Source organism: Anolis sagrei, chromosome 1 (genome assembly GCF_037176765.1).
Source record: "Anolis sagrei isolate rAnoSag1 chromosome 1, rAnoSag1.mat, whole genome shotgun sequence".
Lineage (NCBI taxonomy): Eukaryota > Metazoa > Chordata > Lepidosauria > Squamata > Dactyloidae > Anolis > Anolis sagrei.
Window position 1 is genome coordinate 258,947,498 of NC_090021.1, and position 26,785 is coordinate 258,974,282.

At 38.5% G+C, this 26,785-nt stretch overlaps 1 protein-coding gene across 3 annotated transcripts in view; it reads left to right on the forward strand.

Annotated features, from left to right (window-relative positions):
- The window catches only part of MPPED2 (metallophosphoesterase domain containing 2), a 166,455-nt gene that overhangs the window by 36,433 nt on the left and 103,237 nt on the right, over positions 1-26,785 (forward strand). For all 3 annotated transcript variants that reach the window (XM_060766194.2, XM_060766203.2, XM_060766186.2), the window contains one exon: positions 19,857-20,038. In XM_060766194.2, the coding sequence (XP_060622177.1) occupies positions 19,857-20,038 (182 nt within the window). The remainder of the gene's footprint in view (positions 1-19,856; positions 20,039-26,785) is intronic.

Here is a 26,785-nt window from a genome sequence, read left to right on the forward strand (position 1 = left end):
TGTCCAGTGTAGTACTTAGATGGGAGATTGCTGTCAAATATCAGGTGCTTTATTCTATATTTTAGAGGAAGGGATTTTCAAAACCACCCCTATTTTTTGCATGAGAAAACCCCACGAAATTCATGGGGTCACAATAAACCAGCAGAGAACTTGAAGGAAAATACAGTCATACATGGCTGGTAGGTCTGGCAGATGTATGGGATTCTCTAAGACCATGGCTAATGTTGGGTTTTATAGAATTGTTTAAAGATTGCTGCGCTGTCTTCATAAAGCATAATTTGGAATACATGTAGTTTATATACTTTCAAGTTGAATCAAACTTGTAACACTTCTATGGTATTGTTTTCTTGGTAAGATTTATTCAGAAGCAGCTTGCCATTGACTGTCTTTAAGACTAAGGGAGTGAGACTTGCCCAAGGTTACCTGGGAGGCTTTTGTGGCTGAGCATGGAATTGGACCCTAGTTTCTTGGAATCCCAGATCAACACTCAAACCACTTACACATGTTGTAAAACATTGATATATAAAATTCACTAGGATGACAAAATGGCAGAACTGTTAGGAGAGGAGAGGAGAGGAGAGGAGAGGAGAGGAGAGGAGAGGAGAGGAGAAGGGAAGGGAAGGGAAGGGAAGGGAAGGGAAGGGAAGGGAAGGGAAGGGAAGGGAAGGGAAGGGAAGGGAAGGGAAGGGAAGGGAAGGGAAGGGAAGGGAAGGGAAGGGAAGGGAAGGGAAGGGAAAAGTCAGGGACATACAAAGTAATCTTGCTTTGTGTATCTTGCTTTTCAGGGAGATTGTATTCCAATTGCAGAGAACCTAATTGTTGTGGGCCTTCATGCTGCTTTTGATCTATGGCAACCTAAGCTGAAACTATCACATGCTTTTCTAGCAAGGTTTCTTCAGAAGTATCAGCCTTCTTCTGGGGCTGATACTTGCTCAAAGTAACCCAGTAGGTTTCCATGGCTGATAAGGGATTAAAACCCTGTCTCCATAGTTGCAGTTAGAATCATAGAATCAAAGAGTTGGAAGAGACCTCATGGGCCATCCAGTCCAACCCCCTGCCAAGAAGCACGAATATTGCATTCAAATCACCCCTGACAGATGGCCATCCGGCCTCTGTTTAAAAGCTTCCAAAGAAGGAGCCTCCACCACACTCCGGGGCAGAGAGTTCCACTGCTGAATGGCTCTCACAGTCAGGAAGTTCTTCCTCATGTTCAGATGGAATCTCCTCTCTTGTAGTTTGAAGCCATTGTTCCGCATTCTAGTCTCCAGGGAAGCAGAAACACAGTTGTCAAAACACTGCACCTTGTAGGCTTGCATAGAGCCTAACACACATTAAAATCATTTAAAAGTGTTTATTTCATGGGTGTCACTTTTATTTTGGGGAGAAAAACATGCTATCAGTTTGGTTCCCTTTTGTTTTCGAACAGTCAGTGCATACCATTATTTTTCTCTGGCTGTGGGATTTTCTAAGTAATAAAATTCAGTCTTTTGTCTTGAAATCTTAAGCAGGGAAAATGCATTTGCAGCATCTGTAAGTAAATCACATAAGTGAAATTACACTGCTTGCATCTCATTTTCTATCATAAAATGTTGTGTCAGGCAGCTTGTTTCTCAGTCCTTGAGGTTCTTATACAGACAATTTTCTTCTACACTTCACAACAAGAGAATATATGCTTACTTTATTAGGCAGGGAAACTGATATTCTCTAGTGAATAGTAGCATCTGGTTTCCAAACAAACAAACAAAATGAGATTTTCAGGAGACAAATTCAGGGAGCATATATTCAGAATCTCATATGTTGTTGCATATGAAATGTTTGCTAATCTGATTTTCTCATTAGGGCAGCTTCTGCTCAATAAGTAGTAAAGCTTTAACTTTGATTTGTGCATATGTACAATGAAGCATTTCGGTACATTTGACTCCCAAACTGGCTTGTGGTGTAATTGCAAACTTTATTACTTGTTCCATCTCTCTCTGTGTATGTTTTAGTGGTTTAAAATGGAAGGTAAAATAATGTTAAAATTGAGTTTTTAAAAGAGACCTTAAGGCATATTTTTATTTTGACTATAAGTTATTTTTATAACTCAATGAAAAAACGAATGATTTAACACAGGAAAGATAATTGTCAACATCATAATTCAGTGAAAAGAATAAATGGGTATGATGCTTGGAATTCCCACTGAGAGTAGTAAATACATAAATATATCATTGAATTTTGAAGGTGGAAGTATAGGCTATAGTATGACTGTGCACAAAAACTACTGCTTAGTGCATTATTCATATAAAAGTCCCTTTCATGCTTCAGGCCTTTTTCACAATTTAGGCTTCAAAATACAATTGCTGATATCTTTATTAGGCCAATTTTTAAAAATTTGTTTACTATCTCATACTCTGCAATATTGAAACAATAACAGCATACGGCTTTGCTATCATTATCATTTTTTCCTCCTTCATGAAGAAGCCAGTGAACTTCTAAATGTGCATATGTGTTCTGACAGGACAGCATATTCTGACAGGACAGGGTGATTTTAGCCAAGTCACACTCTCGCAGCCTCCAATAAAGACAAAAGTAAACCCCCTTTGAATAAATCTTGACAAAAAATCTCTATGATAGTCTGAAATGACTTGAAGGCATACAACAAAAACAATCCTAATTAACTTGACTTTTCAAAAAATTGTGTCAGAAGCGACTTGAAAAACTGCAAGTTGCTTCTTGTGTGAGAGAATTGACTGTCTGCAAAGACGTTGCCCAGGGGATGCCTGCGGGAGGCCTCTCTCGAGTTCCCACATGGGGAACTGGAGCTGACAGACAGGAGCTCACCCCATCTCATGGATTTGAACTGCTGACCTTCAGGTCAGTAGTTCAGGTGGCACAAGGGTTTAATCCATTGTGCCACTGCAGCTCCATTTTAACTTGACTATTTCATTAGCCAAAAGCAGGCTCATACGTTCCATTGTAATACTGATAAGTTTATGTTGGTTAAAATTGCTTTTCATTTTAAATATTGTATTGTTTCATATTTTTGCACAACAAATAAGATATGTGCAGAGTGCATAGGAATTAGTTCATTTTTTTTTCAAATTATAGTCCGGTTTGAGGGACCCTGAACTGGCCCTCGGCTTAAAATGTTTGAGGACCTCTGTCTTACAGTCTCTCTTCTAAGATGGTGGAAGAGTGTTTTTTCTGTTGTTTGCTAAATGATGCCTTTAAAAATATTTTTTAATTTTTAGAAAGACCTATCTTGTGCAAGCGCTTCTAATTTTCCCAAATCAGGAGTAAAAATGAGACATTGCCATGTTCACTGAAAGTGAAACAAAGATTTGTCACAAATTTGTTTTTTTCCTTTTTCTTGCAGCCTGAATTCAAATTAACAATTTTAATCCTGGTTTTAATTTCATCTCCAGAACATTTTTGTATTGGTTTACTATACCTCTTTTTTTTAAAAAAATCATCCTCTGTTTAATCTTATTTTTTTATTTCTCTTTGTCACTTACTTCATAGGGATGAGCTTTAAAATGTTTAAGTACACTTTTGAAATTGACAAGCTTTCATAATATTTTATTGGCATCTGTTTCTTATTATGAATGAATTCTATGAAACAGTGCCTTTTTAGAGACTGAAAATCTTGCACAAGGAGACAAAGCACTGGGAAATTTTCTGCCCAGTTCATTTTCCTGTAGTGTCAAGCACCGTATTAAAAAGGATTCTCTGACTCTGGTGTGGGGGACTCTGTTTTTGAGGTGGAGGCTGTTGAGCTTTCAAGCAGATGGAACTCCACAGATGGCTCTTTGGACTTAATGTCCTTTCAGAGCCACTCTCTGGAGGAATTAGTTAGAAGCAGAAAAATAGGAACAACCCTCTTTTTCCTTGCCTCTTAGATATATGCCAGCAAAGCACAAGGATCATGACTTCTTCCTGTATTTGTTTGGCCTTTCATAACTCTTTGCTCCCTCCCAGGGCTCCTAGTTGGAATGGCATGCTGTATGCCAGCCTTTAACAAAACAAGCACATTGAAAGATCTGTTGGCCTCATGCCATCAGGGTAGAAACAAGGGAGGGATGGTGTTATTGTTTTCCTTTCCTTGAAGTGGTAATGTGGGGTTTTTTATGGCTTCCTTTCACTTTGGCTTTGATCGGAGAAAAGTCGTCTACACTGCCTCTTCCAGATTGAGGATGCTTCTGAGAACAAAGCCCGCCCAGGGCATGTCTTCTTATACCAGGAAGGCCAAAGGACTGCAAGACCATTAGAGGGTCACGACCTTCTGCAAATAAAATGAAATGAAATATTTTGAAATAAAATGATTTGGTTTTGGCTCCAAAATACTCTCCATTGTCCTCCAGAGATTGTGAGGGAAAATTTCACTAGTTCTGAATCCTACCAGCGTTTTAGGCCCAAATTATCCCCTTTTAAGTACAGGACATTCAAAATTGCTTCCAATTAATTTTGTTTTATAAAAAGGCTCAAAACCGTTCTAGATCAAAACTGGCCCAGAACAATGGGCTGAAAATGCATCCCCTAGGGCACAAGGAAAGAAAGTTTTGACTTTGGATGATCCCTAGAATGCATAACCACATCCGGGAGGGGGGGGGGGAGGGAGGAGGCTGTGAGCCCCAATTTATCAAACCATGTTACACCTTCTCCAGTATTGGAGATGAACCACCTATGGAGGTTTCCATATCGGCTGAGGCCTCTTTGAATGAAAAGTTTGAATGAAAAGTTATTGCATAGCATAGCATACAAATTCACAAAAGGATTGCATACGTATTGCGGTTTGATTCATATTCTTTAATCCTTGTGCAAAAAGGGATGCACAATTCATATGCAAGAGGTGCAGCCCTTTCAGAAGAAATCTTATGATCCTGCATCTTACTTCCATTTACATTATCATTTTAAGGGCATAGTTATAGAAAGGACAGTGTGAAGAAAGTATGTGTGTACTGAATTAACTAGTGCATTTTGCTTTCCCCCACTATGTACTACAACTTAACTCACTTATATGCTCTGAAATGTTCCTTTTAAGGATATCTTTGACCTGTGTGTGTGTGTGTATGTGTGTGTGTGTGTATGTGTGTGTGTATATATATGTGTGTGTGTGTGTGTGTGGTTCTGTTCCTGTTTCTTAGGATCACATATGCTAGACTCTCGGGAACTGGCAAATTTCTTTTAAAAAGTTGAAATACCATGTGCTCGCATGTGTGTGTGTGTGTGTGTGTGTGTATACACATACATACATACATACATACATACATATATATATATATATGGTTCTGTTCTTGATTCTTTGGATTGCATATGCTAGACTCTCGGGAACTGGCAAACTTCCTTTTAAAAGTGTGAAACACCATGCTATATATCAATGTACTCCTTTAAATACACAAGCAAATAAAAGCTCCTTGCAAAGAACAGAATATTTTGTCATGGATAAGTTTAGGCAATAATATTTCTCTCTAATATGGTAGGTTCTTAAGGTCAGGGAATTTTATACATAGCCTTCCCCAAGCATTCCATCTTAGTGTTGTCCTTTCTACCAGTGTATGCATCCACTGAAATAGAGCATTCCTGCTTGTGCCACATGTTTACATATGAAATGTACAGGAAAATAAACATTTTTCTCTCTCTCTTCTCCCTCTACCCCCTCCCGCAACATGGGAGGGGGTAGTTCTGTGTGCTAGGGCCATGCTTATGAAGGAGATGTTGTGTAATGCATTACTAAAGCTAAGCATAGACTCACCAACAAATTCCTTATTAGGTTTGCAGATAATTTCCTCTTTCAAAGGGTGGAGGAAAGAGCAAGGGGGTCAGTAATCCTGGGCTTGATCCTAACCAATAGGGAGGAATTGGTCACTGGAATCAAAGCAGTTGGTATTGTAGTAATCAGAGGCAGCCCTAGGTAATTTTCAATGGTAAGCCAACAGTACTTTGGAGCCCCCCCCCCCCAACCAATCATTGATATATATTTTGTGTTTGTCGTGGGAGTTCTGTGTGCCATATTTGGTTCAATTCCATCATTGGTGGAGTTCAGAATGCTCTTTGATTGTAGGTGAACTATACATCCCAGTAACTACACTTGCCGCACTTGCTCCCTTGCCTGGCCCGCTTTGGGTCCGGAGGCGTGCCTGAAGACACCGGCGTGTGCACCAAAAGTCATCTCTTCTCCTGACTTTCTCCTCAGCCATTGGGACAGTGAGAGAGAGAGAGAGAGGTGGAGATGCCCACCTTTCCTGAAGGTAGGCGCAAAAACAAAGGAGGGAGCGGAGGTGGGAGATATCTCCAGCGGGAGGGGTTCCCTCTCTCTCTCTCTCTTGGTCCCAATGGCTGAGGAGAAAGTCAGGAGAAGACTTTCAGTCCAGTCCAAGACTTTTGGTGCGCACGCTGGGGTCTTCAGACACTCCTCCGGACCCGAAGCGGAGATTGGGGAGAGGAGAGGAGGCTGGTGGAGTGCCGGGGGATCAGAAAAGGGAGCCGGTCATGGGGATGGGATTGAACGCGGAGAACGATTGAGCGCTGGCTCTGCTTGCGCACCCGGTGGCTGGGTGGAGCAGGAACGAGAGGGGCTAGGTGAGGCTCAAGGGCCTGGGAAGAGGATCGCCCGGCAGCGAGGCAAGAAAGCCGAGGCTCCCCCTGGACTGCTAGGGCTGTTGGGAGCTGAGGGGGCACTCCTCAAGTGGCGGTCGAGCAGCATTTAGAGGCGCCTCTGCGCCCCTGGCAAAAAAAAGTGTTCTGCGACCGCTTACTTCGTGTAATGGACAAGCCGCCCCTGGTAGTAATGCTTGACTTTGTGATTATGGAGCAGGCCAAATAACACTATAGTCAGCCCTCCACTTTTGTAAGAGTTGGGGCACAACTTCCCTGTAAAGGTAGAAAAGACACAGATATCTTGGGAGAGGGAGAGATGGGGCACTGTCACTGTAGTTCCAGGGGTCTCCCTTGCTCCCCCCCCCCCAGTTCTTCTCTCCACCAGTCCATTCATTTTCCCTATCTTTCTCCACTCTCTTCCACTCTGCTTCCACTCTCTTCCACTCAGTACAGGGCAGACAGCAGCAGCAGGAGGAGGAAAAGGAACAAGGTCCTCTTCCTGCATGTGCTGTGTGTCTGCTTTGTCCAGGCAAAGGAAGGGAGGAACTGGGTACCCCTCCTTTCTCCACCTGCCTGATTGCTCACTGTCTTTCTCTTGCCCACAGGGACAGTTTCACTGATGATCCCTGGGTCCTCTTCCTGTGTTCCACATGTGTCTATTTCACCCTGGCAAAATAAATAAAATGCATTATGTGGTGCCATATGGATTTTTCTCTTTAAATTCTGGTATGCTTAAGGTATGCCTCCCTCCTCTTTCTTTTGGGGGTGGTATGCCCCCCCCCCCCCACAAAAAACACTATCAGAAACAAACGTTTCACAGAAGTAGCCAGTTTCATCCAAAAGAACAAAACCAAAAATGAAATCTATAAGTAAGCAAAATTTTCCTCAGAACCAAATACAAGTGCTTCAGAAGATGTTTACTGTATGTCCTGGGAGCAGAAAGGCAGCTGTTTAAGAAATATAACCCAAACTATAAAACAATTAGAGCAGTTTTTGAATCCTTTGTCTGTGGAAATGGAAGCAACTAGGTGTTACTCAGCAAGAGATGTTTTTTGCTCTCAAGTTTTTTTGGGAGGAGGGGGCTTGGTTATGTCTTCTCAGAGCATGGAAGGGGGCTTAATCATATAGTGGAGCAGCATGCACGACTGGCTACACATTGTGAAGAATGGCAGTTCTGTGATGGAATGAAGATTGAATTGCATCTTTTCCCTGGAGAGGGCGATGCCTCCAGGTCAGAAAGTGAAACCTCTGCAGCGCCTGTGCAGAAGCTCCCTCTTGCACTATAGATTTTGTTTCTCAAGAGAGAGAGAGAGAGAGAGAAGGAATACCAGGTTCTCCAGACTACAGGTCAGCCAAGTAAAAGTATGTTTCTCATCCTTCTGACCAAATATTTAGTGGAATAGATTTCAGAGCTAATCTCTACAGAACTAGAGTTTATTTGAACAAACATTTGTTTTCTGTAACTCTTCAGTATATTGTTGGGAAATGCTGGATTTAATATGTACTTGATAAGTCAATGTTCCATCTTTCAGCTGGAAATTTCTATTTTTCAAATTGGTAAGTTAGAGGGCCTTCCTTTAAAATAATCTGCAATGAGACCGGGGTACTTGAGAGAGACCCAGCTCTTCCACTAGCAACAATAATCAGTGTCATTCTAGGACAAGATCTGCAAATAATTTTGTCCCTTTGTAGAGCCTCAAATGTTACTTTAAAAAAGAATAATGAATTACTTGTTACAGTATTGTAAAAGTTGCTTTGAATTCCATTCAGTAGAAAATATATATGAAATAAATAAACAAAAAAGTTGTGCATTGTTTTTATTGTGTTTTTAAAAGGTAGCTTGATACATTATTCAAGCAGTAGCAAATGGGAAAGACAGTGTTATAGGTGGATAGATTTAATATAGGAAACCATGGTTTTGAGAAGATGCTGCTATCCAAAATCATGGGATACTAACATCCCTGATCATAGGTGCTCCCTAATGGTTAATAATAAGCATGCTTCTTCACACATCATTGCTTCAACATTAGAAAATGATATTTAATATTATACATTACTGAGCTATTAAATATAAAATTACTACTATTTATTTATTTACTGTATTTATATCCCACCCATCTCATTCCGAAGGGGACTCACAACCGCCTTACAATAGGCAACAATGTGATGCCACACAAAACAGACATATAATAAAATAAACATATACATTCAAAACATAACATTAAAAAGCATATAAACATTAACACCAATTATTAAAACCACACAATCCGAAAGCATAGTCAAGTAGCTGTCCCAGTCGAGATTGCATATATTCCATCTTCATTTATTACACTGCATTACTATCCAAAGGCTTGGTCCCACAGCCATGTTTTTAATTCCTTTCTGAAGGTCAGGAGGGAGGGAGCTTATCTGATTTCGCTGGGGAGGGACTTCCATAGCCAAGGGGCCACCACTGAGAAGGCACTGTCTCTCATCCTCACCAGTCATGCCTGTGAAGGAGGTGTAATTGAGCAGGTCCTCCCCAGAAGATCTTAACCTCCGAGATGGTTCATACAGGGAGATACGTTTGAACAGATAATCTGGGCCAGAACCAAGCACTTTGAATTGTGCTTGGTAGCAGACTGGCAGCCAGTGGAGCTGATGTAACGGTAGTTATTTTCTCCCTGTACATTGCTTGAGGGAGTTGGGGGTGGTAGCGGCCGACAGGGAGCTCTGGCGTAGGCTGGTCCATGAGGTCACGAAGAGTCGGAGACGACTGAACGAATGAACAACAACACATTGCTTCAATGAGAAATCTGGCTGCCACCAGTTGGACCACTTGAAGCTTCCGAACAGTTTTCAAATGCAACGCCATGTAGAGCATGTTGCAGTAGTCTATTCGAGACGTAACAAGTGGCCACAGTGGCCAAGTCTGGATTCTCAAGGTACGGGCGCAACTAGCACACAAGTTTTAATTGTGCAAAAACTCCCCTGGCCACCGCCAAAACCTGGGGTTCTATGCTCAGTGATAAATCCAGGAGTACTCCTAATCTATGCAATCTTTTGTTCATTTTCTTTCCTTGGATTCCCTTTCCTTGGATTCCCCTTGGATTCCAAGCAGAATTATTCTGCCTTCAGCAAATGTATGTCAAAAACATCATCTGAATATGTTGCCTCATGTGTGTTTTATGCATAGCATATTTATTGGGAAGTGGGGGTTGCTTAGGGGATAACTAGGAAATATCCTGGTGGGAGCACACTGAATCATCCTATGATAATTGACTTTTACTTCTTGTTGGAATGTACCATTCAAGAGCATCTGCTGTGCTTTCCCCAAATGTGGGCAATCAGATATTCATGAATGTCCAAAGCATTGGTAGTCCAAGCAGTGAGGACTGAACACATTCATATGACACTTCCGAGTTCTGAATTCGTCCATTTGACATACATGCTCCGTACACTCTTTCATAGGGAGTGCAGGTGCAATTCTGAGATAATTTTAACTTCCTAAACTTTAAATGACGATATGAACAGACCTTTAGTGTCCCATCAAGATTATGGATTCTTCCTGCTCTCCCCTTTTGCTATCCACAGCTCATTTGGAACTGTGATATCTTCACCATCTTCATCCTGTAACAAAGTAAATGAAATTCAATTCATTATACTGAGGTCTGAACTGAAGCCATTTTATTTCTCTCATTAAGACAATCTTATGACTCTGATGCTTGCCAACAAGGTTAGGGTTAAGAGCTTGTCAGCATTACTTCTCTTGGAAACTGATGCTTTTCTTGCTGTAACTTCCAGGCACTTAATTCAAATCATTAGAATTATACCAGAGATGGGCATGTTCTTCAGTTTTATAGAGTTTGAGAACTTAGGTCTAGTGGCCTGAAAAATTCTTAAATGTCTAGGTTGTTTCAGAGCTAGCATTAGAAGTTCATTAAAGGAGATTGTAGCTCTGCAAGTTATAGTTGGAGAATGGGGGTCACTTCTGCAGGATTCTGTTTCCAGGGCTGCCACTAGCTTTATTCTATATAGTAGTGAAAGCAATTAACTTTCACTACTAACTTTCAGTGGTGTAGTTTTGGATCTAGCTAGCAGATATTTTGATATTTAACCAGTTAGTGTCCACATGACTAGATTGGCTAGACTTGATTGTTGTTCCAGTCTAATATAAACTCTATTAAATCTTTCCCATCTGTATAAAATCATGGAGGTGGTCATTGCTCCATGGCAGAAGATACTGATATTAATCACACTTTTCTGCCTATTGGGGCTCTTCAGTTCCTGATGTGTACTTGAACTGGAATTCCTCCTATACAAAACATTCTTAAAATTTCAAGAAAGTATCAAGGAACTAAAATGTGTTGTGCTTTGAAGATCATATATCATTTCTTATGTCCATGATGCACGGGGATTCTTTAATGCCCAACAAATCATGGCATACATCCTCTACATTCATCAGAGGGAACTAAACTTCTAAAGGACAAAATAAATCAGTTGCACTACAATGGAAAGAGCACTACAGTAACTGCAGCTCCAGCGTGGCTGAAAAGGTCCACTTGCAAATCCCACAGCAACAAACCAGGGAGGAGCTTGCAGCACTGCCTAGTTTGGAGAAAGACAGGAAAGCCATCAGCCAATTTAAAAATAACAAAGCCAGTGGTCCCGATGGGTTCCCTGTTGAAATCTTTAACGAAGATGGACCTGAGCTGAAGCAACAACACCACCAGGTCGTTGAAAAAGTGTGGGTGACCAAGAAGATCCCAGCAGACTTCAAGGATGCCACTTTCATCACCCTTTTCAAAAAGGGTGAAAGAACAAACCGTGGAAACTATTAAGGTATCTCTCTTTTTGGGAACTTCTTTTCCATCACTATTGGGGTTATGATTGATCCCTCCTTTATTAACCTCCCCTTATATTTATTCCATACTTTCAGTATGTTGCTCATTGGGTTTCTAATTTCCCTCATTTCTTTTCTAGTAAACTGTTTAAAAAATATATTCCAAGTTTCATCTTCCACTTTTCCTGAATCATTGCTAAGCCAATCTATTCCCTCTTTTTTGACCATTCCTTCTATAACCAAACTTAATCTACTTGCTTCATAATATTTTTTTATATTAGGTAACGATCTGTACCATAATTGTTTATTTAGTCTGTTTCTTTTACTTCCATTACAGTACTTATTAATCATTTGTTGCCATCTAGTTAGTTCTTCTTCTGTAATTTGAAGTGGTAGCATCCTAAATATAAAATTTATTTTTGGAAGTATTTTCATTTTTACTAATGCTATCCTTCCAAACCAGGATAAGTGTATACCTTCGTACTCTATTAACTTTTTCTGGACTTCTTTCCTTAATGTTACTACATTTACTTCCTCTATCTCTTTTAAATCCTTAGTTATTATTACACCCAAGTATTTTAGTTTGTTCTTAATTCTTATTCCCCTTTTGCTCTGTCTCTCTTTTAACCTCTGCTGAAAAAAATCTTATAAGAATGCTTGCAAACCATGTTCTGCCTAGATCAGAAGATGAAAGTCCCAGAATCCCAGAATGGTTCCCAACCCTACAGAGGAACACCGGATATGATCTTCATTGCATGAGAGGTCCTAGAAAAATGCAGGGAACAAAATCAACCCCCTATACATGGCATTCATTGATCTTGCAAAAACATTTAACACAGTGAATTTCAATGCACTCTGGACCATCCTCCAATTGGATGCCCTATTACATTTGTGAACATCCTGTGGCTCCATGATGACATGACAACAACCGTTTTGGATAGCAATGGCTCCCAAAGTGACCTATTTAATGTGGAATTAGTGTCAAACAGGGATATATTCTCACTCCAACCTTATTTTTCATCTTCATAGCTATGATACTGCACCTTGTTGATGGGAAGCTTCCTACCAATGTGGAAATCACTAGTGGCAAACTATTTAACCTCAGCAGACTGAAAGTAAAAACCAAGGTCACAACAACATGTGTTATAGAACTCCAATATGCTGATGATAATGTAGTCTATGCTCATTCAGAAGATGACCTATAAGCCACTTTAAACACATTTGCAGAAGTATATGAAAAACTTGGCCTCTCACTGAACATTGAGAAAACCAAAGTGCTCTGTCAGCAAGCACCAACCAGTTCCCTATACAATACCAAAGATTCAGCTTATTCAGATAACATTAGAAAATGTTGACCATTTCCACTACCTTGGCAGTCACTTCTCCACAAAAGTCAACACTGACGCCAAAATGCAACACCATCTGAACTTTATGAGTACAGTATTTTTTTTAATGAATTAATTTGAGGACATTTCTAGGGATACTAAGATGCTTATTTATAAAGCTATTATCCTTCCAACTCTGTTATATGTTTGTAAAATATGGACCATTTACAAATGTCAGCATTCTGGAAGAAGCAAAGACCACTAGTATTGAAGCTATGATCCCCCTCCATCAAATTTATTGGACTGGCCAAGTTGTTTGAATTTCCAATCACTACCTCCCAAAACAGTTACTCTCAACTCAAGAAAGGAAAACAAAATGTTGATGGACAGCAAAAGAGATTTAAAGATGAGTTTAAAACCAACCTTAAAAACTGTGACATAGATACCAAGAACTGGGAATCCCTGGAGTTCGAGCATTCTAACTGGAGGTCAGTTGTTACCAACAGTGCTATGGAATTCAAAGAGGCATGAATGGGGGGCAAAAGGGAGAAACATGCCAGGAGGAAGGTGCATCAAGCCAACCCTTGTCGGGACTGCCTTCCTTCTGTAAATTGATGTTCTCACTGCAAAAGAACATGCGGATCCAGAATAAGTCTCTACAGTCACCTATGGACCCACCACCAAGACTACATTTGGAAGGCAATTGTACTCAGTCGCAAGTTATAGCCTATGATGACCATTTCTTATAATTGAGTACCATATCCACCAATATCTCATTTCACTACAGAATATCTTCTTTTCAAAAAAAGGGAGTAAAATTGAAATAGTTGTGTGCCTTTTGTAGTTGATTTTCACCCATAAACACATAGTTACTAGGCCTGGGTAACAACGGAAAAAATTGTTTCTAAAATCGATTTGTGTTTAGGGGGTTTTTTTGTTTCGATATTTAAAATAATTACAAAATTTTCCTTTTAAAAAGTTCGATATTTACGAAATTTCGTAAATGGTAAAAAATTAACGAATCGATTTCCGAAACAATAACGAATCGATTCGTTAATGGCGGACGCAACCGCGAAATACGCTAAAAAACCTCCAAAACCTTCTGAAGCTTCCCTCTCCCTCTGTTGTTGACTGTTGGTGTGATATTATAATTTTTTTTCACTAATTAAACCATAAAACTGGCCCAGACATGCGGAAATAATAACGAAACGACCTCAAAACAATAACGAAACGAATACAATATCGAAATACGAAGCATTTACAAAACGTTTTTGAAAATTCGTTTTTTTAAATAATTGCTCCAGAATGGTTTGTTATCGTTTTGTAATTGAAAAAATTAACGAATTATTAACGAATTACGAATTAACAAAACGAAACCGCCCAGCCCTAATAGTTACCACTTGGCAGTCAAAAAAAAAGTTACCTATTGATAATTTATTTAGCGAACCAAACAATTGTATTGCATTTTCAAAAAACACACAAAGTTTGCAAACTTGGCATTCTCTTAAATGTCCTTTGACCAGTAGCTGGCCACTTGGAATGCCTCTGGTGTTGCTATAAGGAGGTCCTCCATTGTGCATTGTAGTAGGTGGTCTGTGGTTTACTCTTCTCCACATTTGAATGTCGTGGATTCCACTTTGTAGCCCCATTTCTTAAGGTTGGCTCTTCATCTCGTGGTTCCGGAGTGCACTCTGTTCAGTGCCTTCCAAATCGCCTGGTTTTCTGTGTGCCCAGGAGGGAGTCTCTAATTTGGTATCAGCCACTAACAATACCACTCCTATCTCTAGCACCATCCTCTGAATTCTGTGCCTGGACTCTAGGAATTTTGAACTGTGCCTGGATTTGTTTTTAATACCATTCCAATATATATCATCAAGGAAGATGGAAACAAAATATCTGATGCATTTCATAAACATATGTTTCCAATCATTTTATTAAATCTGTCTCAATTTTGCAGTACCCCTTTACCTGAAAACAGTTCTATTCAGTTGCTTCTTTCAATTAACATACACACAGTGTTAGAAACAATACTAAAAGTAAGTGTAAAATAAATGTTGGGGGAAAATACCATTTTGAAACACATCTACTGTGGAACATGTCTTCTTTCCCCAGGAAAGGGAATTCTGCAAAAATGTTGCAGCAGGGAAGGCCCTATTAATGTAATCACCAGCCTAGCCTCTAAAATGCTGGGGTTTGCAACAACGCCTCTGTTGAAGATCTCAAATGTTCGCTAGGTGGGTTTGTCTGAAGCTGTATTTCAGATATCTAACCCTGAGGCATGGTGTCAGATCCTGTATGCAATAATAACAATAATAAACAAGAAAGCAAATATTTCTGGTCCCAGGCACTCATAGTCTCTGTTGGCATTTCAGCCTGTAAAACCAAGGGGAATTGTGAAAACACGGAGAATAAGCAACCAGAATTTGTGACATTCCACATCGTCATCATTGATCATAAGGCCAATCCATTAAGGTATCCCTCTTGCCTTTCCTTTTCCTTAATTTGTAGAGCTTAGACAAATATGAGATAGCCTTAACTGTGGTCCTAAACCAGGAGGTGTTTGAAATATCAAACCTAAAGAGTATCACTTACTATCAATATAAGAGGAAGAGTGTAACAAATAATATTTATGTAAATAGATTATTTGCCTCTAGAGGAATAAACTATTTGTGTAAACATGTTCTTTTTGCACAAGGATTTCACCAGAAATATGGAGTCATGTAGAGTTTGGTCCATCCCCATGACACTCTTTGTTGGCAGTATGAATTAGGAATGTTTCTTCCCTCCCTCTTCTTCCTTTCCTTTATCCATATCCTCCTGCTGCATCTTTTAGTCAGCCAAATTATTAGTCATAGGTGCTGTCCTAGCCCTTGGGGCAGGGGTGGGTTAAATAAATGAATGAATAAATATTACACTAGGAAATGGCAGTGCCAGCATTGACATATGTATAGTATCACAGATAATAACAAGCAAAGATCTCAAATGAACATTTAACCCTCCACTTCAGGCTTTTCAGTCTTGAAAAGATCTTAGCTGTGTCTCACATCTGAAACAGGGGAAGAGAATGGACTATGCCCTTCTCTGCTGACTTTTCACATTTATTGAAGACACCACAACCCCTATACACATTTTTAATTCCATTCTATTCAGCTGAGTTTCCTTTTGTGAAAACAAATGAACTGAGACCAAGAAATGGGAAAGGAAGCAGACTCCCTCAGGTGCTGCTATTATGAGTGCTACTTTGGGGGATGGTGAAATTCATGACTAGAGATTTCTGCCAGGATAGCCCCACAATTAATCACTTTTGTGTTCAGTAACTGTTAGTAATCATTATAGACCCTTTTGAGGCATGATATTTTATTATTTTAAAAATATTTTTGCACATGTTTTAAAACTGTTTTGCCAACTGTGAAATGGCAAATTATACATTTTCCAGTAATATCGTATTTTATTTTAATAATAGACAGGTATTTCTGTGGAAGGCAAGAGGTCTGTCGGTGTCTTTGCATATGACTATGCCCATTTTTAACTCTGAGTGGTGGATCATAGGCAGATAATGGGATACTGTGTTTGTAAGATGCTCCCCAATCTTTCACTCCTTTGCAACTCTAGCATTTGTTTCCATTGTGGAGCTGGGGGTTATTACTCAAAGGATCACTTTGTCTGATGCACAAAACATACCTCCTTGATTGTGTTGCTATTCAAAAAATACTGAAAAGGCATACTCTAAAAATTATTGAACATATAAGTATAGTTCATGGCAGTTCCCACTGAGAACAGGCAAGACTATAATGATTTTAAAAGGAGGTTGACAAAATGTATTAAGTATTTGTGCAAATAGGATATTGGATATATAATATAAGAACCTTAATTTGTGTGGTATGTACAACTGTTTAGGGTTAAATGGAGATTATTGGGTGGATCCAGAGATGCCTTTCTGCGTATGGCAGAGATCCTCTTATTGACAGAAGAGCACTGGATCCATCAGACACATCCATGAATGTGAATGAAAAAGAGAGAGAATTGCTTAAATCCAGTTGTAGCTAGAAAAATTCCATTAGTTTGATGGCATTTATATACGTCTTGGCTTACTTTTCAATATTTGATTCAATGGATACATCTCAGTTGAGACAAGTGGTTGAATTTATATCATTACTTGCTGATTCCTCCCCCACATTACTTCCCACATCATTGTGAAAGGCTCTCACTCCTCCTTAGAAGATTTGCAAGGCTACAAGAGAATGGGAGCCAAAGCCTGGAAGCTTTCATGTTTCATCATTTGGATTGTAAATCTTCTAAATATAACAACTGACGCTTCTGGGCATGCGGCAACATGTGGAACCATGGCTTATGTGTGTGCCCTGTTACATAAAGGAACCAGACCTTTCGTTAAAGTGGAGGAAAAAGCATCAGAATGTGTATTTTAGGGAAAAAATTATAAACAATTATAATTTAAAAACTGAATACATGATTACATTTTAGAACTGCTTCTGCTTTTGTGGCTTGAAGAACAGCCTGGTATACTGGTACTCACCATTTTTCCCCATTCCCTAATATGTCAGCCAGGAAAATCTTGACATGCTAAATATCTTCATGCCAGCTTCATTTTCAGATAGCACAGAAGAAGGGGCCAGTAGTGTGACGGCACCATTTTTATATTTTTAGCTTGAAAAAGCTGTGGATTCTAAATATATTGGAAATATTTTGCCCTGTTTGGTTCACTTATGGCATGAAACAGAAAATTGCCTTTGCTCATCTGCTACTTCGAGTACTCTTCCTTTCTCTCCCTGTAGGGAAAAAAGAGTTTGAAAACTGAAAATAGCAAATGGATTTGGAAATGAGCTGGAGGAAACTAGGGAAATACAGTGTAAGTTTATAAGAAAAAGGGGATGTCACAGGTCCAACAAATCTATTCATTCCTAATGCAGATAGACAGATTGAACACAACTCGGTAAAGAATGAAAGCATGTTTGTTTCCTGGAGGAAGCAGTCCTTGGAGTGATACTAGGTTGTAGCTGTAGAAAGCTACAACCTAGAGAATCAAACAGAAACAATTTAACCTTCTTATTTCATAGGAAGGAAGGATAAGCACCAGATAAACATATGTTTCTCTGTATAGTGGCATTAGTACTCAGGTTATTAGTAGTTCCAATAACTTTTGCCTGTTATAAGAGTCTTAATTACTTAAGAAGGCCATGGGGAAAATCCATGAACTATATGTTACAGTTAAGGTATACTAAACAGTTATATGGGACATATTTATTATTTTTGCTTTAAAATGCAAGACTCAACAGGGCCTATATTATATATTCATGGCTACATGTATAATCTTTTGCCATTTCAAAAGAAAACACACAGATATGGGTAGAAAAATGTAGAGGCTGTTTCTTTGAACTTTATTTTCAAGTTTTCAGTTACCATGGTTTATATGGAGATGTTTTACCTTCTAAGATTTGTGCTTTTGAACAACTAATGAAGTACATGCTATCCACTAATTTTCAAAGAGAAAAGTTTGTGTTTTTGATTTGCAATCACTAAATCAATGTTATCAGTTCTGTTTAAATATATTCACATCTGGATTAAATTACAAATATGAAAATTCGATTTGAGTGTCGCTACACAGTTTGAGGATTGTTTCTCCAGAATCCCAAAGTCCTCTAAAACCCAAAATCCTTTATATGGTTGGTTAAGACATGACACACAAATTATTTCATGCACAAAATTATTAAAAATATTCATAGTGTATAAAGTGAATTTGAAATATAAATTAATTTTATGTTTTGACTCTAATTATTCCATTTCCAGAATATATAAGTATATATACATGTGTGCAGGCACAGATATTCTGAAATCCAAAACACTGGTGGTTCCTTTTAGGAAAGGGATACTCAACCTCTAATGGCTTCAATTCAGAGTGATCAGGATTTTTAGAGAAATATTATATGGTTTCTTGGTAATAATATATAGTATAATAACAGTAACAACAATAATAAATTCAGTTCCCACCTCTCCCCGCAGCTCAAGGTGGGATACATCATTAAAACAGGCGTTTGGTGTCTTTATGCCATTTTAGTCAATATATACTGATAGAAACTAGCATTTATTTTATGAGATAATATTTTCTTTCTGTTCATACCAACAGTGCTGTTTAATTATACTGCTTTGGGACAGAACAACCAACTGGGACCCAATTGCCAAATTGTCTTATTTTCTTTCTGGGGAGAATCTACATTTCGCTGCATAGCCAAACCTGAGAGATCTCTTTATCTAACAAAATGGGGTCTCTTGTCATGGTGATGATAAGGGACCCCTCTGACTAACTCTTTTACACTTGCAATCTCCTCCCCCTGTTTTCATCTTGTTGTTTATTTATTTATTTACATTTTTTCTATCAGCCCAAAGGTGACTCAATGCCATAAAATACATACATTGATAAAAAGCAAAAAGAACATTACAATACATTGAAACATAAAGACAATGAATAATAAAAGGTTAAAAAAATGATGTCCTCTCGTTCAAATCCTCATCCATTCTATCGTCTAGGCCGTTCCTGGGTCATTTAATCCCATTTTACCAAACTTATTATTTAATCAAGTTTTATTTTGTTTTAATTTATTTAAGTTAACTATTACAGGAGTTTTAGCATAGTGATGTGTCTATTTGTATATTCTTGTCTTTTATTGTTGATAATGATCAGTGAACTAATCAATAAACAGATCTATCTATCTACTATGTATGCATCCAGAAGTCTACAATAGTTTTATATCCCTCCTATCCTATCAGTGTATACGTATTCTTGTCATGCTCTCAGGTGATATGATGAGGCCTTTTAGGGAATGGATGTCTGCACATTTCTTCCTCATTCAATACTTTCCTCATCCAATACTCTATCTTGGAACATACCTAACCCGCAATGAAATAAGATAGCTGGATGGGGATGTAGAAGGTGTATCCATGTTTCTTATTCTCCCAAACATGCCTTTGTGCTCATGGCCTTGTGAATATAGTGCTCTGGTGAATCTATGGAAGTCTTCCAAATGAGTGATACATACACTTTTTGAGTGAATCATGTCTGTTGTGTTCAGCACGGGTATCAAGTTTAACTTTAACAGGGTATCTTATGTTCACTCTAGGGTTGATCCAATTCCATATGACACCCCGAAACCAGCAGGCCACACACGGTTTGTCTGCATCTCGGACACACACTCCAGGACAGATGGAATCCAGATGCCTTACGGAGACATCTTGCTTCATACAGGCGATTTCACTGAGTTGGGCCTGCCTTCTGAGGTTAAGAAGTTTAATGACTGGTTAGGTAAGAAATTACTGCATTTTGGTGACCCCAATTAACCTTTGCTATGCAAGTGTCAGTTACAGCCTCCTAATTGTGTTAGAGCTTTGAAGAGCACTCACCCGGCAACCTTGTCACTTGTTATATTCTCTTTGCTCAAAATATGATTCTGTTAATTAAGCATGGATATATGTGCTTGATCTTGCATTTTTGGTATCTGGTGCTTTATCATCTGGCATCTCATGGTGGCAGCTGTGAAGTCCCTGTCGTGAATATCCTGAAGAATAGTGACATTCTGGTCATGTATAAAAAGGAATAGCAAAACTGCAACTTCGTTTTCTGCTTTATGCAGTAGAAAATGTAGCTCACAAGAGGCTGTGTGATGAACATATGTTACAGATCAAGTGGAGCAGGCATTATTAACCTCCTGATGACTGATGGCTCCTCTTTTGCTTTATGGAGTCTCTAAGGAGCAAGGCACCTGTTACAGTGTTGAATTTTGCTAAGTATATCCATGCAGCCCATGGATCTTTGTGCCCCACTAATAAGTTGACATAATGGCTCAACAAGTGAAATGAAAGCCAGCAATGATTGCACTAAGTTGAGATAAAGGGATGTCCATGTTATCAGGCATTATTGTGGCATAAGAAGTTTTGAAGCCATCTGTATGTGGGTGGAGAATTATTTGGAAAAGGAGAAAGAAGATAGTAAGAAGATGAGAATGGCAAGGTGACCCTAAAGAATGACTTGGCCTTCTTTTAAAAAAAAGAAAGAAAAGTTTTACTTGTCTAAATGAACCTGCATCATTATATAAAAAGTCTTTTAAAGTATGGCTGTGACATTGCAATCTCTTGGCTTGTGTCTGGTGACCGTGTCTCTAAAGGCCTCTAATGGCATCATTAAGTCCCACGGGTTTCCCTTGGAAGGCCCTTGGGGAAATAAGAAAAGTGAAATTTTGGTTCATAAAAGGATTTTTTAAAGTTTAAAAAACGGAAATAGGTGCTCTTTCATATTTTGGCCTTTTGCTGACCCTTTCCTCTCTCTGTCTACTGACCATCTTCAAGCTTTTCCAATGTTCTCATTTCACTTCTCAAATTCTTTGTTGTCTTCTTGCGATTATTTTTCCTTTTCTTTTAACATTGAAGGGTTTGAGCACTTGCCTTGTATATAAAAAGCAATTGGAACAAAGTTGATTTTTAACACACATACATATATAACTTATATATATCCTTGTAAATCTGATTGCAACACAGAACTGAAAGAAATAATATACAGTGCTAATTTTAATTTTTTTAACTCTATATATATGTTGAGGTCATCCTTGGCATAGTATGCTACTACTTTTCAATTCTGTGTTGTAGTTTGATTATACAAGGAAAAATCTTCATGTCCCTTTTCTCAGATGCAGTATAAAGCACTGCTTCTTACTGTGGGTTCCAACTCCTTAGTTCATGTTGGAGGCCCCGAAAAATTGTTTCTGAACCTTGTGGCTGTTTTAGATATTTACACAAATCTTTTAGCAACAACATGCAGTGCTTATAGTGGACTCTGCAGAAAATGCTTCAGCTGTACCAAAAAAGGTAAATCAACTGTTTAGCAAACTTTGAAAATGCTGATTGTATGAGCCAATGTTTGATTTTATACCTATTTTATATACTTATATCACATAAAAGAAATTTGGGTGGAAAAGGGTAGCAAGTGCAAAAGTTAAAGAAGCTCAGCTATAGAGGAACTGAGTTAGAATGCATCATTTGTGGCTTGGCTAGAGAGACAGCTTACGTTAGTTGAGTTTCCAAAGAATGCCATGTTAGCTTCTTGCAGCCTAAAATGGGGCAAGGAAATAGGACTAACTGGTTTTTGTTTTAGCACGAATGTTCAAGGACATAAACCCTCTTCTTTAGATGCAGAGCAATATTAAAGCTTCAGATTGTAATGCATATTTATATAGACTTTTGATAAGCAGATTTATTATTTTTACACATCAACACCTAAAGATGTTAAAGACCTATTTTACATCACCCAGTCCTGTGAAAAAATTAGGGAAAGGAACATTCTTTAAATTTTTCTGCATTCTATTACCATGGTTAACCATGATCCCTTATCAATCAAAAGTACTTTGTACTTTCTGCATTATGGATCAGTAAAAAAAACATTGTACACATGGATCCTTCTGATGCTTTCTAGGCATCTTAGGTTAGAAGGTGAAGTAAAAACATCCTTCTTCTAAGATGGATCTTCCAGGAAGTACTGGACCATCACAGTTAGATAATGAGTCCCCAACAGTATCCCAGATTCAATCCCAGAAAGGTACAGACCAGAAGTATTTTTATGGCAACAGAAGCCTGTGCATTGTGTATATCTCCAGTCATTTTATTTCATGTCCTCTTCATAAGATGCACACTATTCACTGTACTTGTTTATTGTCACAGGCAGAGGATGTCCTTTTCTGAGGGTCACAGAGTTTAAGGGATGTTAGAAATGATCCAAGCCAAGTGTAGGATGCAGCTACAGCATGCCTAGCAGATGGCCTTCACTCTTGATAAATGCAAAATACAAAAATGCAGGCAAACTGGTCACCTTCCAAGACAGCCTGTTCCAGTGTCAATCATTAGATAGTTTCTTCTAATGTGTAGACCAAATCTGCTTCTTTTCTGCCCTTGGATTATTACCTTTCCTTCTATAATAACAGAGAGCTTGTCTGCTCTATCACGCATTATATCATAGTCTATCATGCATTTTATCATAGTCAATAACAGAGAGCTTGTCTGCTTTATCATGCATTATATCATAGAAGACTACTGTCTTTCAGTTGAAGACTACTGTCTTCTTTTTTAAAGTCTCCTTAGCAAAGATATTTCAGTCTGGTGTCTGGATTACAAGAAATAATAATAATAATAATAATAATAATAATAATAATAAGCAATAATTTTAGTGGTATACATTTTAGTGGCAAACATTTTAGTGGTATAGGTGAGGAAATTTGATGTCCACTGTAACTAATTAACATTTCTTCCTTCTGCCATCAAATTTTCCTTTGCCATCCATTAAACTAAGCCCGGCAGCCTTGTGCATCCAGTCTACCTGCTATATAGTAGCTAATACCGCTTTACATTTCTTTTCTTTGTCTTCTACCTAACTGATAAATTTTTATTTTTGGTTTTTGCATGAAAGTCATCTGGGCTTGTACACTGTGTGACCTTTGTGGTCACTTAGTGATTACGCACGCTGGTCGAGGTAATTTATTCACTTTGTTTTGGTGCGAACATATCCCAGGGGTCTTGTAACTGCTGTAATCACTTGACCCCAGTGACTGTTAAATGCTTTAAACACAGTTATTTTAAATTTATAATTGTTTTCATTAAAAATCCCTTATAGTAATTTAACTGACCTTGCAGTAAACACAGCATTATGGGGTGAGGGAAGAATTAAAATATGTGGCAGCTAGTTTATTTTTTTTCTCAACCTGCATTTTTCATAGTATATTAGAATATGCACGTTTAATATTTGCATTCAAGATAACAAATAATCTTGTGGCATCTTAAAGAGTGACAAGATTAACTTGACTGGAACCCACAGAAGCTTATGCTAACTACATTTTCTCAGTCTTTAAGTTGCATCAAGATTTGTTACTTTATTGAAACAGACCAACATTGCTACTCCTGCAAAAAGTTGCATATGTCATTATGCGGGTACATGGAAATGACTGGAAAATCTATAGGGAAAATGCAAATGAAGAATTCTCTATGAACATGTATTTAGAAGTGGTGCATGAATATGTATATATCTATGAAATACATATTCATATTAAGATTAAGCATGCCCAATATTCTGATCTTTTACTACTTTTGTGTAACTAGAGGGCCACAATCGATATTTCCTATTTATCTGGCTTTTTATGTGGCTAACGTTATGTACCCAAATCTTGAAATCAAGTAGAGCTCTTGGTACAAAGAGAAACACTTCTTCTGATACTGTTTAAATCAGACCTTCATTACCTTCCTTGTCTTGCAAACTGTAGATTCTGTTTACTGTCAAAGATGTTGTGTCCCCCCAGATATAGCCAAACACATTTGTTCACTCCAAGTAGCAGAGCTTGATTTAAGTACATCTGAAATGTTCAATCAAAAGATTTTACTTTCAACAATATCTTGAGGGATCTTGAAGCATGTCTCCTAGACCACATATTGACAACACTAAAAATATTCACATGTTCCTATTGCTTGTACAATTGGAGTAATTGTATAGTTGTTATTTTAGGCCTCCCTCATGGGATGGTTCCTGAAAAGCAGCTAAATTACACACTGCCTTTTTCCAGATCCCATAAATGAACATGAAAACCAAGGAGAAGTTCTGAGAGGAAGGAGGTGATAACTACTTAAATTTGTGTGTGGTGTCATTGCCAAAACCCTTGTCAGATTTTCCCTTTAAACTTAAGACTTACTACTTAAATGATGCAGGTGGTTACAGTGGAAATGTCAGAATGATGGATCTTTAGTGTTTTCCTGTTTTATCTTTGTCATAGTCTCTGGAGTCTTATTGACATCAATATGGGACATTTGATTCCAAATCTAAATGCAATTGGATTTGTGGTAGGGTGTAGTCCATTAAGTTTGATGAATGTTAATTTGTATGATTTTTTAATCACTTGTATTTTTTCCTGTATATAAAAAGGATTTTGCCTCTTTTCTTAGTTAAATATTAGCCACTCACATTGGTGCTAGTAAACATTGTAGTTGTATAAATGAGGGACACAATCTGTGGTGTGAGTGTATTTTCAATCAGATTGATCATGAGTTATTGATAGAAACACAAATATAATAAAGGTATAATTTGCTGGATTGTTTATTCTGTTTTGTTTTGTTTTGTTTTGTTTTGTACAAGGAGATGTTGATACTGCTAGTAGTCCTTCTCTCCAAATGCGTCTGTGTACTGAACACAGTGGGTCATGATGAATTGTGATTTATGGGATTAGAGAAAACAGAAATATCTGGTTTAACCTTTTGATTAATCTAGAGTAGATTTGGGGGGCAGAGATAAAGTACCACTTCACAAATAAGGAAATGATCAGATTTAATCCAAATGTGTATGTGGACTCTTCCTGTATCTGGAAAGTGGCTGTAATCTCATTCAAAAACAAAAAAGAGTGGAGATATTCAAACAACATTTCTCCTGTGCTGGATTATTTTCTGGTAATTTCCAGCACCAGCTGCAGCGTTTCATTCCCATCCTCAAATTGATTTCTTTTTCATTCTTAGGCATATGAGAACAAAAAAAGAATAATTTTCTTCTCTACTATCTCTTAGTCTTTTTAAAAAAAGTAAATCAGTAAAATCACAGTTTTTCACTATAGCACTACTAAAAACATGAAAAAAGTGCTCTTCAAACCATAGTATTACAAAAAAATCATTATCATCATAGGGCATATCTCGTGACTAAGTATGATTGCCTTCCAAGTGTAGGGTCTTGGCGGTGGATTTGTAGGTGACTGTAGAGACCTATTCTTGATCTGCATGTTCTTTTGCAATGAGGACATTGATTTCCAAATGGAAGATGATCCCGACAAGGGTTGGCTTGACACGCCTTCCTCTTGACATGTTTTTCTTCTTTGCCCCTATTGATGCCTCTTCGAATTCCACAACACTGTTTATTTATTTCAGGAATTTCTATACTGCCTTTCTCCGGATGGACACAAGGCAGCTCACGACATTGTTAAAACAATAACATAACAAAAACTATTCATTAAACACCATAAAACCATGATTAAAACATACAAGATGCTCCATCACATCATTCAACTTTAAATATATAAAATTCAATTAAGTAAGATACCTCTAAAATTCCCATACATCTATAAACACAAGGACTCAATAAAATCAGTTAAAAGCTTTCCTGAACAGGAAAGTCTCCACTCCTTTTCTGAAAGACATCAGGGAAGGGATTGCTCTGATTTCTTCCGGCATCTCATTCCAAAGCTTTGGTGCTGCTCCGGAGAAAGTGCCTTGCTCTAGAGATTTTTAACCATAAATTATCCCTGAGCTGAATGGAGATTAGAGTCTCCTTGCTGGATCTAAGTCAGGCATGGGCAAACTTTCTAACTTGGGGGCTGCATGGCAGGCCAGAGCGGGGTGGGCAGGCTGGGGGGGGGGGGTTCTCCCCAAGTCCCCCCTCTGCCCTTTCCTCCCCTTCCTCTTCTTTTTCAGAGACAGAAAATGAAGGAAAGACAAGAAACGTTTGGATCCCAAAAGGATTGGCCTTGGTCAGGATGAGATTGTGCACGGGAGAGAAAAAAGTGTATCAGTTAAATCCTGTATTGCCTACTCCTGATATATAATCCTAGAATCCTAGAGTTGGAAGAGACTCACAAGGGCCATCCAGTCCAACCTCCTGCCATGCATGAAGGCACAATCAAAGCACCTTCAAAAGATAACCTCTGTGGAAAATCCTCCAGAGAAGGAGACTCTACCACTTTCCGAAGCAGCCTATGCCACTCTCCAGCAGCTCTTATTCTCAGGAAGTTCTTCCTAATACTTTACCATTTGTACCCATTGCTCCCTTGTGCTCTGGTTTCTAGAGCAGCAGAAAGTCAATTTCCCCCCTCCTCCGAAATGGGACACCCTTTGAAATCTTCAAACATGGTTCTCATTTCCCCTCTCTAGCCTCTCTTCTCCTAGCTAAACATCTCATAGGAGGAAAGGAGGAAGGAAGGAAGAGAAGGATAGAAGGAGGAAAGAGTGAAAGATTGAAAGGGAAGGGAGGGAAGAAAGAGAGAAG